This window comes from Thalassophryne amazonica, chromosome 2 (genome assembly GCF_902500255.1).
Source record: "Thalassophryne amazonica chromosome 2, fThaAma1.1, whole genome shotgun sequence".
NCBI classification, from domain to species: Eukaryota; Metazoa; Chordata; class Actinopteri; order Batrachoidiformes; family Batrachoididae; genus Thalassophryne; species Thalassophryne amazonica.
Window position 1 is genome coordinate 115,386,206 of NC_047104.1, and position 15,459 is coordinate 115,401,664.

The 15,459-nt window shown below is 43.1% G+C and overlaps 1 protein-coding gene across 1 annotated transcript in view; it reads left to right on the forward strand.

Moving 5' to 3' along the window:
* The window catches only part of LOC117529603 (ephrin type-A receptor 6-like), a 384,313-nt gene that overhangs the window by 177,504 nt on the left and 191,350 nt on the right, over positions 1-15,459 (forward strand). Inside the window, exons 5-6 of the mRNA XM_034192438.1 lie at positions 1,057-1,218; positions 1,308-1,536. Coding sequence (XP_034048329.1) covers positions 1,057-1,218; positions 1,308-1,536 — 391 coding nt within the window. The remainder of the gene's footprint in view (positions 1-1,056; positions 1,219-1,307; positions 1,537-15,459) is intronic.

The following is a 15,459-nucleotide window of genomic DNA, read 5'->3' on the forward strand; positions in this document are numbered from 1 at the left end:
CAGAGGAGAGGACATCCATCATTCTGTTGGTCGACAAATGCAGATGCGGTCTCCAGCCATGGTCCCTGGAGGGGGGTGTTTCTCCTGGGCCAGGTTTGTGTGGTCACCGGGAGGCTTCCCGTGAGGGTGGGGTACTGTTATATGGCTGGCTGCCTTTTTGTTTCTGTCCTTTGCTTCTCCTTCCAGGTGGTTTGCATTTGGAACTGAGTGGCTGTGTTGCTGAGTTTATCAGGACCTCACCCTGATCACCTGAGGCTGATCACCTGCGGCTCATCAGGACTCACAGCTGTGGTGCATCTGCATGGATTGGAACATGGTGGCATTTAAGACTGGAGTGCACGGTGTGTGTTTGCCAGAGACTCGACCTTGTGACCAGACGGGTGAGATCGTCGTCTCGGGAGCCATCTCATCATCAATGGATGCAGAGAACGTCCAGGTTTGATGCACGGTCTGTGAAAGAGGAGGGGGTGAGGTCTCACGCTCGTCAGCACACTTCCTGAGGTACGTTAGATTTTGTGACTAACATTTATACAGTCAGTAAATGTGGTGTCCCCTCACACCTTTATTATATTGAGCTGTATGTTAGTCATGTATCGACTTCCCCTGCAGTGGAGTTTTGTGAACTGGATGTTCCATGCCTGCAGGTTGGGAAGTTGATTAGTAATCAAGCCAGGACGTGTTTGCTGTTTGTACACCTTTAAGTGTTCTCTCTGTGTGTAGAGTGTGGACTCACATAATGGTTCCTTCTTTCACAGACTCGGTTTGTTGCGGCCACCTGGGGGGTGTCGGCGGGGTCCTTGAGCCCGAACAGCTTCTGGCTCCGGACCGTTAGCGCTGCTGGGAGCGCACCACGCCAGACCGCACTTTGTTTTTTATGTATCACTGTTATGTATTAAATTCAGTTAGCCTTTGTACCGTGCTCTGCTTATTTCATACTGGGTCTTTCAAACGCTGGTCGGTTCTCCGAGCTGCGTCCGACACATAACAGATACGTGTTTGTTTACAGTCATCATTTAGTACCAGTGTCCAAGTAAAATGTGCTTGATGGCTTTTAAGGTGGACACGATCGCAGCAGATGAGAGCTTTACACAGACGGACCTTGGAGATCGGGTTCTTCGCCTCAACACAGAGATCAGAGAAGTTGGGCCAGTGACATTAAATGGTTTCTACCTGGGATTCCAGGATGTGGGCGCTTGCATTGCTCTTGTTTCTGTCAAGGTTGGTGACCTGGGCGGTGATGCTTTGGCTGTGAATGTGTCTATTTTATGTACAATCAAAAGTATTTCATTTACTTATTTTATATGAAGGTGTTCTATAAGCGCTGCCCATCAACTTTACGGAATCTGGCAGCCTTTCCTGATACGGTACCACATATGGATTCATCATCCCTGGTGGAAGTGAGAGGTACATGCGTGGACAATGCAGAAGAGAGAGACACACCCAAATTATACTGTGGGGCTGATGGAGACTGGTTGGTGCCATTGGGTCACTGCATCTGTAGTCTTGGCCATGAAGAGAATGATGGATACTGCCAGGGTGAGTAGAAATTGGGTGTGTTTGTGTGCTTATTTCAGACCAGTAAATTTCACCATGGAGAGGGGAGAAAACCAAATGCAAGAAGACAAAGTAAAGGAGGATATTGTTTTCGCTGGGTTGTGTGTATGAGGAGCAGACAAGATAACTCAAAAACAGCTGAATGGATCATCTTCAAACTTGGTGTTTGAAGATGCTCCATTCTTACTACAATGTCATAATAGCTCTTAATAGCTCATTCTGATGTGCTTTTTGAGTAGTTTGGTCAAACTCAAACACTGGTCAGCTCGTTCAGTGACAGACTGAGGCACCCTCAGTGCAAGAAGGAACGATACCACAGGTCGTTCCTCCCTGTTGTGGTCAGGCTGTACAATAACACTGTGAAATAACCATGTAACCCACATGAATTGTGCGTTAAAAATAAATAAACCTCTAAATTCCTCTCGTAATGCATCAGTGAATGCAACACTCTAGTCACGTGATCCCACGTGCATGTGCCCTTCCGCACTCATGACGTTCAGCCAATCGTGTTGCTCGTAGTGCCTGATATAGACGCCTGTTCCCACTCTCTGACAGACGTGTGGGAGAGGAGGCTTCAGGAGGGCTGCATCAAGAAGTTAATATCCGCTGACGCTGGGGTTCGCGCTGTGGGAGCGTTTCCTAAGCAGAATAGGCCAGGTGATTCCTGTTGGGGTAAAAAACCCGTTTGATGGCGAGCTTAGCCCTGAAAAGTGCCTGAGACCCTACACAATCTTAGCTACTGTATGGTAGGAGGCTGATGCAGCCGTTCCTCTCCAACTTCTGTTCACTCTCTCGGTTCCACCAACTGCCTATGAACTTTATGGACAGTATCAACCACTCCTGTTGAACTTTATGGACAATTAAACCACATCAATTCAATTCAATTCAATTTTCAATCAATTTTTTTTTTTATATAGCGCCAAATCACAACAAACAGTTGCCCCAAGGCGCTTTATATTGTAAGGCAAGGCCATACAATAATGATGTAAAACCCAACGGTCAAAACGACCCCCTGTGAGCAAGCACTTGGCTACAGTGGGAAGGAAAAACTCCCTTTTAACAGGAAGAAACCTCCAGCAGAACCAGGCTCAGGGAGGGGCAGTCTTCTGCTGGGACTGGTTGGGGCTGAGGGAGAGAACCAGGAAAAAGACATGCTGTGGAGGGGAGCAGAGATCAATCACTAATGATTAAATGCAGAGTGGTGCATACAGAGCAAAAAGAGAAAGAACCAAACATTTATTTTTGGAATCTTGAGAGACTGTTCCATTTCCACTCTGGACAAGCAAAAGTTGTATTTTCTGTTGAACAGAGCTGTGTGTGTATTTGTGTTTGGAATATTGGTTTTGACTAGAAAACTGTTTTTTTTTCCTTGTGGGAAAAAAAATCTACCTCATCTGCAGATTGTATATATTGTAAATATTTTTCTATTCACTATTTGCACTTAATAATAAGGCATCCGCCACATAAATTAAAATCTCTGTCTGTGTATTTGCTGTTCCTATACCTCCCAGAGCCGTATCTTATCTTCTGATCTAGCCCAACATCTGACAAACTCATATTCCCAAATCTTAAATTTTCTTATAGGTTACATAAAAGGAAAAACATGGCGTTAGCCAGCCAGGAGGTTGTGGAACAGTAAATTATATTTTTCATTAAGTTTCACCAATTCACAGAAAATATGGATTTATTTCAGTCGCTCGGTATTAAAATTCCAAATGCGGTTTTAGTGAGTAGTACTCCAAAATGTGATATTGAGGAAGTGGAAGAATTTTTACTTGAATACGGAACTATAGAGCGGTCTTTGACAATAAATGCACCTGAAAGCAAATATAATGACATGCTTGTTGAATTTAAAACCGGTTCAGCTTTTAATTTCTTGGGTCCGATCTTGCCATATACTTTTAAATCTGTGAATAATCAATAAGTAAGTCCCTTCAGCTGCTCCCTTGTTTGCACTCGGGGTCGCCACAGCAAATCCAAGGTGGATCTGCATGTTGAATTGGCACAGGTTTTACGCCGGATGCCCTTCCTGACGCAAGTCCACATTACATGGAGAAATGTGGCAGGGGTGGGATTTGAACCCGGAACCTTCTGCACTGAAACCAAGCGCATTAACCACTTGGCCACCACCCCTGCTCTGTGAATAATCAATACTGCGTTAAAAGCTTAGCTAAAGTTTACGCTGCGAATGTAGGTTGCACCAAGACAAAGACTTATTTAGCTGACTTAGAGGAAGTTGCTAAACTGTCTGGACAAGACTTCACAGAAGTCCTTCAGGTTTTAATGGTCCAAATAAATGATGCTGTTGCAGAGCTTCGCCCAGCTAAAACAGAAGGAAAGATTCCTCCAGAAATCAAAATGGCTGCCGCTGCTCCTCCTCAACATATTCACAACATGGCTGCGTCTTCCCCAATGCCTGCACCTAAAATAAATATATCTGCTGCCGATTTAAATCCATCTGAGGTGCAGAGGTATGTTGTGGAACACATTGTTAAGAGTGATGATTTAAATGTACGCTCCTCTCACAGACTCTGCATATTCTCTGGAAAAACACCACGCCCACAGCATGAAGTGGATTTTGACACATGGCGTTCAGCTGTTGATATCATCCTTCAAGACCAAGCAATATCGGAACTCCAAAAGTCGAGATACATCATGGACAGCTTACTACCACCTGCTGTGGACATTGTGAAACATCTCAGCTCAGATTTGTCTGCTGAAATCTATATCCAGCACCTTGACTCAGCTTATGGAACCGTACAGGACAGGGAGGAGTTGTATGTTAAATTCATGGATACCTGTCAGGATGAGGGGGAGAAATCATCTGTTTACTTACAAAGACTGCAAGTAGCTCTTAGTCTGGCTGTGAAGCGTGGAGGAGTAAGGCCCAGTGACTTGAATAGGCACCTGCTTAATCAGTTTTGCAGAGGATGCTGGAATAACAATTTAATTTCAGAACTCCAGTTAAAACAACGCAAATTAAACCCACCCCCTTTCACCGAACTGCTGCTCTTGCTGAGAACAGAAGAAGACCGGGAAGTCAGTAAGCTGAACGGATGAAACACCATCTTGGAACAACAACACAAAAAGTTTCTGTGAAAACACAGTTAGCAGTTGAAGAGGAGAAAGGAGTTTGTGCTGCATTGCCCACTCTCACAAAACAGATGGCAGGAATACAACAGCAACTAGCTGCTCTCACTGCCTCCAAATCCTCCAGCTCATTCCAGCCCCTTACTCCGAGACATTCTCACACTCAAAAGACTCACCAGAAACCAAGAACTGTACTTTCAACTCCAAAACCTGGATTTTGCTTCCGCTGTGGAGAAGATGGACATATAAGACCACAATGTCGGAATCCTCCCAACCAAACACTCGTTAACACAAAGCGCAAACAGTTCAATGAAAGAAAACAGAAATGGCAAAGACAAAATCCTTCCTCATGAGTCTTTAAACTAGAATCAGTTCCTGTTGAGGGACACACAGGAACTGTGCAGGACCCACCCTGTCCCGCAGCAAAGAAGAGGAATGTCAATTGTGCAGAGCTACAACAAACCAGTCCAGGGCCAGAAACAACGTTGCCCCGAGGACTGATTGGATCCAGGTGCACAGCTGAAGTCAGTATTGCCAGTCAGACCTACCAGTGCCTGCTTGACACCGGATCACAAGTGACCACGGTGCCTGTATCATTTTATAATAAATATCTTCATGAACATCCAATACAACCGTTACAAGACCTATTACAAGTTGAAGGTGCTGCCGGTCAAAAGGTTCCTTACCTTGGCTATGTCAACATTTCCATCAAGTTTCCCAAAGATTTTGTCGGTGAAGACTATGAACTGTCGACCCTTGCCCTTGTTGTCCCAGATACACACCCTGACTCTCCAGCCACTGTACTTATTGGCATGAATACACTTGAACCACTTTACAAGCAGTATGTTGACAAACATTCTACATTCCAACCCAGTGAACATGGATATAGAGCCGTATTAAAGATTCTGCAGCTTTCACACCAACAGGACAGCCATGACAGTATTGGAGTTGTAAGGCTCCTAAGTAAGACCCCTGTGCGTGTTCCGGCCGGCCGCACCATTGTTATCAAGGGCACTGCTAAAGTCCCTACTCCACAGTTCTGCCGCAGTGTTCTGATGCGACATCCTGCTACCCCCCTCCCTGGTGGCTTGTGTGTCAGCAGCTGCCTAATATCCCTTCCAGTCCGTCCTCCATACAAGGTTCCAGTGGTACTTACCAACAAATCAGAACAAGACGTATACATTCCATCCTTCACTGTTGTTGCTGACCTGGAAATGTACCAGTGTGTCCTCTCAGAACATCATGTGACTAAGCCAACAGTTCAGAACCCACCGTCCAACTTAAATCTTGATTTTGGCGATTCACCACTGTCACTTGAATGGAAAAAATGGATAACTGAGAAACTCAATGCCATTTCAGAAGTATTTTCACGACATGACATGGACTTTGGTTGCACTTTTATTGTGAAACATAACATACCACTCCACGACAATACACCTTTCAAACAACGAGCCCGGCCTATCCATCCTCAAGATTTTGAAGCTGTCCGTCACCACCTACGTGAGTTTCTGGAGGCCGGTGTTATACAGGAATCCTCATCCCCTTTTGCATCACCTGTCGTGGTTGTGAGGAAGAAAAACGGTGAATCAGATTGTGCATTGACTATCGGAAACTTAATGTTCAAACGATAAAAGATGCATATCCTCTACCAAATCTGGAAGAATTGTTTTCTGCTCTTTGTGGTTCCAAATGGTTCTCAGTACTCGACCTAAAGTCTGGTTACTATCAGATCGAGATGTGTGATGAAGATAAGGCCAAGACCGCCTTTGTGACCCCACTTGGCTTTTGGGAGTTTACAAGAATGCCCAAGGTGTGACGAATGCCTCAAGCACGTTCCAGCGCTTGATGGAGTGCTGCATGGGAAACCTTCATCTAAGAGAAGTGCTGGCATTCTTGGATGACATAATTGTATTCTCAGATACTTTAGAAGAGCATGAACGAAGGCTTTGAGAGTACTGAACAGACTCCGTGAATATGGGCTAAAATTGTCACCTGAAAAATGCAGACTATTCCAGACTTCAGTTCATTACCTGGTCCACATTGTATCTGAAAATGGTGTTCAAACAGATCCAGAAAAAACTGAAACAATAAAAACCTGGCCAGTTCCAACAACCTTGAAACAACTGAGATCTTTTCTTGGCTTCGCAGGATATTACCGCCAATTCATAAAAGATTACTCCATCATTGCAAGACCATTAAACAATCTGACCCGGGGGTATGCACCTGTCTGAAAACCAAAGCGCCCACAAACCAACAATTCGCCTGTTTATTCTCCAACCCAGCCTTTTGGACAGAGATGGGATCACAACTGCCAGCTTGCCTTTGAGACTTTGATTGAGAAATTAACAAACGCTCCAGTGCTTGGGTTCGCTGACCCATCTCGTCCATACATCCTTCATAGTGATGCCAGTGTAACAGGACTAGGAGCAGCCCTATATCAGGAACAAGATGGGAGACTCAGAGTCATCGCATATGCCAGCCGTGGGCTATCACACAGTGAAACCCGTTACCCTGCCCATAAACTTGAATTTCTTGCCCTGAAATGGAGTGTGACAGAAAAGTTCAAAGATTATCTGTATGGTGTCGATTTCACAGTGGTAACAGACAGCAACCCGCTGACTTATATTCTAACTACAGCCAAGTTGGATGCCACTGGACACCGTTGGTTGGCTGCATTATCTACCTATTCATTTAAACTCTTGTACCGAGCAGGAAATCAAAACTGTGATGCAGATGCTCTGTCATGTCGACCACACCCTTTTTCCAGTGACGATATCACAAAAGATCCTGAACTCATTCACCAGTTCATCTCTCAGCATACTGCCGGCGCCCATACCATTTCAGAGGAAATTGTTGAAGCCATTTGCCAGAGTCACCTCATCCGAGCCACCCAGCCACATGACGACAATCAGATTTCGTTCACACTTGTTGAAACGATGTCAGCCACTGTAGATACCATCTCTGAAAGTTACAACTCCGAAGACCCCCAGTTTCCAGTCATGCCAGTTTTTGATATAAAAGAGAAGCAACACGCTGATCCCACAATACGAGAGCTAATCCATCAACTTGAGACTGGGGAAAAGGTACCGCCCACAGCAAGATTAGAACTGCCAGAGCTCCCACTGTTGCTCAGGGAGTGGTCAAGATTAGAGCTAATGGATGGAATTCTGTACCGGAAAAGGCATGAAAATGAAGACGTTTCATACCAGCTTGTCCTTCCTGAGGAACTACGTCCTTTGGTTCTGAAGAATCTCCATGATGACATGGGTCACATGGGAATTGAGCGCATGATTGACCTAATCCGCACTAGATTCTACTGGCCAAAAATGGCAGTGGACGTGGAGCAAAAAATAACTTGTGCAAAATAAAACTTGTGGCCGCTGTGTGCGAAGGAAGGCCTTACCAGAAAGAGCTGCCCCATTGGTAAATATAATAACATCCCGACCACTAGAACTTTTATGCATGGATTTCTTGAGCCTCAAACCAGATTCCAGTAACACATGTGATATCCTTGTTTTAACTGATCACTTCTCTAAATTCGCTGTCGCAATACCTACGCCAAATCAAAAGGCCAAAACTGTTGCAAAATGCTTATTGGATGGGTTCATAACTTACTACGGCATTCCAGAACGCATACACACCGATCAAGGAAAAGACTTGAATCAAATCTGATTAAAGAACTCTGTGAGGTTGCAGGAATCCAAAAGAGCAGAACAAAATCATATCATCCGAGAGGAAACCCAGTGGAACGTTTCAACCGTACGCTTCTTGCTATGTTAGGAACGTTGGAACCAAAGCAGAAATCCAGATGGAAAGAACATGTTAAACCATTGGTCCATGCTTACAATTGCACTAAGAATGAGGTTACAGGATTCAGCCCGTATGAACTTATGTTTGGCAGAACACCACGCTTACCTGTGGACCTTGCTTTCAATCTTCCAGTGTGAGGGAAGGGGACCAAGAACCACTCACAGTACATCAAATCTTTGAAATCCAGGTTGGAAGAAAGTTTTCAAATTGCCTTGAGAAATGCAACAAAGACGGCTGACCGAAACAAAGCCCGCTTCGACAGTAGAGTAATTCCACCTGCTCTAGAACCAGGGGATCGAGTTCTTGTGAGAAACGTACGATTACGAGGGAAACATAAGCTTTCTGATAAATGGGAACAAGAAGTTTATGTCGTGGTCCACAGAGCTGGAGACCTTCCAGTGTACAAAATCAAACCAGAAACTAGTGATGGACCAGCACGTACCCTCCATCGAGACCTTCTGCTCCCCTGTAATTTTCTCAAAGTCAGTGAAGAGGAGCTAAATTCCGATAACTCACCTGTTCGCAGACCTAGAACTCGACAGCAGAGCAAAAATTCAGACTGCCTGACAGACCTTCCTGCGGACGAAGATGAGAGGATGGCTTTTTACAACTCTAGTCCATCTACAGTGCATTTTACAGTGGAGAAACAACATCGCACTCCGGTTCCAAGTTCATCTCTTCAAAATAAAGACCAAAATGAACTGTTGCCTGATCCTTCAGCTGAAAAACAAATTGAAGCACCATCTTTAGCCAATATTTTACCTTCAGTCATCAAGTCCAGCAGTGAACCCCCTCAGACTGATGTTGAAACCTTGTTAGAAACTGTTGCTGATAACCAACCTGAAAACCAAAATTACTTACCTGAAGAAACACTTACCTTAGATCCTGTTGAACAACCTGACAATGACGTTACTGCAGTTAATCTCAGATGTTCACAGAGAAACAGGAACCCACCTGAAAGACTTCAGTATCCAATCCGCGGTAACCCGTTAATCTCAATTGTCCAAACGATGCTACATAGTTTGTCTGACGCACTTTCAGTCAGTCGTTACTAAAATCTGTTATTTCGCATTCAAGCTTGTTATCATGCACCAGGATGTGCACGATTTTAGGCGGGAAGGATGTAACCCACATGAATTGTGCGTTAAAAATAAATAAAACTCTAAATTCCTCTCGTAATGCGTCAGTAAATGCAACACTCTAGTCACGTGATCCCACATGCATGTGCCCTTCCGCCCTCATGACGTTCAGCCAATCGCGTTGCTCATAGCGCCTAATATAGACACATGTTCCCCCTCTCTGACAGACGTGTGGGAGAGGAGGCTTCAGGACGTCTGCATCAAGAAGTTAATATCCGCTGACGCTGGGGTTCGCGCTGTGGGAGCGTTTCCTAAACGGAATTGGCCAGGTGATTCCTGTTGGGGTAAAAAACCCGTTTGATGGCGAGCTTAGCCCTGAAAAGTGCCTGAGACCCTACCCTGCACTTAATAATAAGGCATCCGCCACATAAATTAAAATCTCTGTCTGTGTATTTGCTGTTCCTATACCTCCCAGAGCCGTATCTTATCTTCTGATCTAGCCCACCATCTGACAAACTCATATTCCCAAATCCTAAATTTTCTTATAGGTTACATAAAAGGAAAAACGTGCAATAATGTGTCCACAAATCACATGCAGTATTATTAATATGTCCACATAGCATGTGCAATAACAACTCGTTTACAAATCCCAGCACTAATGTCACCTTATCACATCTAAACTCCATTTCACATATTGTAAAGAAAATGCTCCTATCTCCCTTTCAATCCAATCATGTTTATATATATGAATGTGTATATGTGTATGTGTATAGGTATGTCTGTGCATATGGGTATGCGTGTATGGGTGTATGTGTATGTGTATATATATATATATATATATATATATAATTTCTACCTCATTTCTTATATCTTGTACTGTTACAAGTATTATTATTATTATTGCTTATCCTTGCACACGCTGTTCGATGAACATTTTCCTCTACTTGCACCCACCTTGTGTGTTGTCTTAAGAGCTGACGTAACATGTAAATTTCTCCTCTGTGCGATCAATAACGTTTTTATCTAATCTATGTAATCTAATTATGTAATTATATAATCTAAAACATCATGGTCAAGGAAAATTTTGGTTGTTTTATGTGGTGAATGAACTCAATAACTGTCAGAAGACAGACTTCAAAAACAGATGTCGTATTAGGATGTGCCTACACTGTGAACAGAGTCACTAAGACAGCGCTGGGGTCTTCTGAAAGCAAAACGTCACATGCACCTTTGCAACAGAGAGCTCCGACATTAGGGATGAGCTGTTCTTATTCCTGCAATCGATCTGCCCCCAGGTGGGCGGTCTTGTCCTGTTGTCGTGTATCAGTGGAGCTATGTGATTGGCTGCACATACTGGTGCGTCAATATGGTAAGCAGGTGACAGGTGTGTGATATCAAAATTTTGTGATGAACTTGTTTGTGTCAGTGTGATAAGCAATAATGGAACATTCCATTGGGCACCTCGATTTTTTGTCCCAGACAGATATGAAGCACTTGGTTTTACCCATTTAGACTGCACACAAATGATGAAGTTTGGGAGTGCATCATGATTGCTGTATGTAAAGCAGTCAGGTCAAATCCAGTTTGTAACTTTAAGTGGTCTGAGGACATTTGCGTGTGCGTCATGGAACATTCCTACAAAAACTTAGTCTGAAAAACATCTTTTTTGCATATTTCAAAAACCAAGAAGTCTAGATGGATGATGTAAAGAATATATACAATAGTGTTCAGAATAATAGTAGTGCTATGTGACTAAAAAGATTAATCCAGGTTTTGAGTATATTTCTTATTGTTACATGGGAAACAAGGTACCAGTAGATTCAATAGATTCTCACAAATCCAACAAGACCAAACATTCATGATATGCACACTCTTAAGGCTATGAAATTGGGCTATTAGTAAAAAACGTAGAAAAGGGGGTGTTCACAATAATAGTAGCATCTGCTGTTGACACTACAAACTGAAAACTATTATGTTCAAACTGCTTTTTTAGCAATCCTGTGAATCAGTAAACTAGTATTTAGTTGTATAACCACAGTTTTTCATGATTTCTTCACATCTGCGAGGCATTAATTTTGTTGGTTTGGAACCAAGATTTTGCTCATTTACTAGTGTGCTTGCGGTCATTGTCTTGTTGAAACACCCATTTCAAGGGCATGTCCTCTTCAGCATAAGGCAACATGACCTCTTCAAGTATTTTGACATATCCAAACTGATCCATGATACCTGGTATGCGATATATAGGCCCAACACCATAGTAGGAGAAACATGCCCATATCATGATGCTTGCACCACCATGCTTCACTGTCTTCACTGTGAACTGTGGCTTGAATTCAGAGTTTGGGGGTCGTCTCACAAACTGTCTGTGGTCCTTGGACCCAAAAAGAACAATTTTACTCTCATCAGTCCACAAAATATTCCTCCATTTCTCTTTAGGCCAGTTGATGTGTTCTTTGGCAAATTGTAACCTCTTCTGCACATCTTTTATTTAACAGAGGGACTTTGCGGGGGATTCTTGCAAATAAATTAGCTTCACACAGGCGTCTTCTAACTGTCACAGCACTTACAGGTAACTCCAGACTGTCTTTGATCATCCTGGAGCTGATCAATGGGTGAGCCTTTGCCATTCTGGTTATTCTTCTATCCATTTTAATGGTTGTTTTCCATTTTCTTACACACGTCTCTGGTTTTTTTGTCCATTTTAAAGCATTGGAGATCATTGTAGATGAACAGCCTATAATTTTTTGCACCTGCGTATAAGTTTCCCCTCTCCAATCAACTTTTTATCAAACTATGCTGTCTTCTGAACAATGTCTTGAACGTCCCATTTTCCTCAGGCTTTCAAAGAGAAAAGCATGTTCAACAGGTGCTGGCTTCATCCTTAAATAGGGGACACCTGATTCACACCTGTTTGTTCCACAAAATTGACGAACTCACTGACTGAATGCCACACTACTATGATTGTGAACACCCCCTTTTCTACTTTTTTTTACTAATAGCCCAATTTCATAGCCTTAAGAGTGTGCAGATCATGAATGCTTGGTCTTGTTGGATTTGTGAGAATCTACTGAATCTACTGGTACATTGTTTCCCATGTAACAATAAGAAATATACTCAAAACCTGGATTAATCTTCTTAGTCACATAGCACTACTATTATTCTGAACACTACTGTATGTCATAACTTCAGAGTTTTCACATAAAGCCTATTCCTTACTTCAAAAGAACAGTAAAGCATCTGACAAAGTATCATTTTTTGATGCTTTGTAATGAGAATGTGTTGAATATTCAACTGAACTTTACAGAACGTCTATTTCAAAATGTTCAATAAACACCTCAATGACTGTTTAAAAGAGCATTCTTGCACACCTTATCTCTGATTAGTCATGCCAGCCATACCTAATTGTGGTCCACAATCAGCAGAACATATAAAAAAGAATGTTCACTGATCTCTTAGTGAAGATGTATCATATAAATTACACTGTATAAACAGACTGTGGACAAGGCAAAATGTTTTTTCCATTTGTTAGATTCAAATGTCGGGGTGTGAGACTCTTACAGGGCTACAAAGTCACCAGTCATTTTTGTGATTTTCATGGACGGGTTTTGAAGGCTCAGTCAAGGATTGGATTGGAGGGTGTCCAGCTGGGTGACCTCAGAGTTGCATCTCTATTTTTTGAGATAATGTACTGTAGCTCTGTTGGCTTCATCACACAGTGACCGCCGAAGCACACTAGGCAGTTATTGCCCCAAGTCAAGAAATTTAAATATCTCAGGGTTTTGTTCATGGGTGAAGGTAAGGTGTAACATGAGAATCCTTTGAGGTCCAGCAGATATTTTACCAGACCACTGTTGTGAAAAAACAGCTGAGCCAAGGAAACGCTCTTGATTTACTTGGCAACCTATGTTCCTATCCTAACCCATGGTCATGAGCTTTTGGTGGTGACTGAAAGAACAAGGTCGTGGATATAAGAAATGAGGAAGCTCCATTTGATATCTGGACTTACACTCTGAGACGGTGAATAGCTTGATTATCTTGGAGAGACACACTGTAGAGCTGCTGGTCCTTTGCACTGAACATTACCAGCTAAGGTAGTTGTGGTGAGGATACCCCATTCATCTTCTGAGAGTGATATGTCGAGGTATGTCAGGCATGTCGAGACTCGGTTATCCAGGCATGTCCACCCTGGAGGAGATCCCAGGACAGATTAAAGGCATTATATCTCCCAGCTGGCTTGGTAATGCCTCAGGCCTCCCCAGGAAGGGTTAGAGGGCTTTGCTGAGGACATGGAAGTGTGGTTTGAACTGCTTAGTCTGCTGCTATGATCCAGACCCAGATAAGCTTTAGAAAATGAGAAAATGAATGAATGAATGTTTGATTCACGGCTGACTTGGCCTCTGTGTATCACTTGACTCACTTCACCTTCTCATTCCTTTAAGAGGCTTAGTTTTCACTCTGACAGGTGTTGAGCCTTACTGCATGATCACAACTGAACCTACAGGCATCTGAGGTAATTAAAGTAAGATTCATATTGCATCCCTGTGGTAATGTGGTTAATCCTGTCATTATAGAAAGAAATCCAGCCATCAATACTACATCTGATGTGTATGGCAGCTTATAATATCACCTTTATTTGCTTCTTTGGTATACTGTCATTCTTCATTGTCTTCTTACATCTACTTTTGTCACTTTATTTCTCTTTCCTCTTGCATTCTCTTTTTCTCACTGATTTCACAGATGTGGTTAGGCACCCCTGTAGCTTGTCAGGAGACATTATTGATGGCATGGTCCTTGAGAAGGTTTTGTTTGTTTGCTTGTTTGTTTGTGGTGTTTGTCATATGTGCCCTAAATCTTCTTTGATTACTTGCTAACAACTTTTATTTCAGCAATACCATCACAGTTACTTCACTAATAACCCATTTTGCAGAAAAGCTGGTGGCAGTACTTCAGCTGAGCAAGCTTACATTAGGGCCCCTTCACACATAGTACGAATAAGTACAAATCAGGACGAATCACAGTGGAACAGCTCGTATGAGAGAACCACGAAAACATTGAGCTGATGGGCAAGTGTGCACAATCCCGCTGTGACGGTATCATGCACGTGACGGTGTCGTGCGAGCAGGAACGCAGTCCGAGCAGCTGGGACGTGGTGCCGCTGAAGTGGAGAAAAATAAAATAAAAACCAGCTGTATAATTAGTCACTATAACTGGGTTGATATTAATAATAAATAAAAGGGGGCACAATACAACACCCCACGGTTAAATAACCCTGTTTAATTAAAAAACGAATGCCCCTCACAGGATTCAAACCTGCAAGCTCTGATTACCAGACAGATACTTTACCACTGCACTACAATCACTGTATTATAACAGGACTGTGAATGGCTAAAACAACAAGCAGATCAACATATTTTTAAAAAAAGAGAAAAAAACGCAGTGATAACTGACCAAACGCCATTTGTTACGGCATATTTCTGCTAATACATGACTGAAAGTGGCGTATTTGTCACACTGTTGGCTTGTCATATGGTCCTGCAGCGCACCACTCACAGGACACGTGTGTTCTCTCAGACAGATGTGACATTTAGATCTCACAGTCCAATGTGAGAGCTGCTGGGCTAGGGTGTGATTGATGAACATTCATCTGCCCTGGAGCCAATGAGGACCTCCAGCTTCAACAGAAGAGATGATGGCATGAGAGTGATGGTGATGAGGCATGGAGGACAAGGAAGAAGAGTGGCTCACCAGATGTCCTGTGTCTGCTGGTCAGCCCTGTTTTTTAGTAGGCATGTGGCAATAAAATTGTGTGAATCCCCATCATTGATGCAAAGAAGCAGCTGTACTCATAGCATTCCTCCAGGGGCCAATTTGTAATGGCCAACCGTCATGGGTACTTTGCTGCTGTGGTGAGTAGCTGAGACTAGGG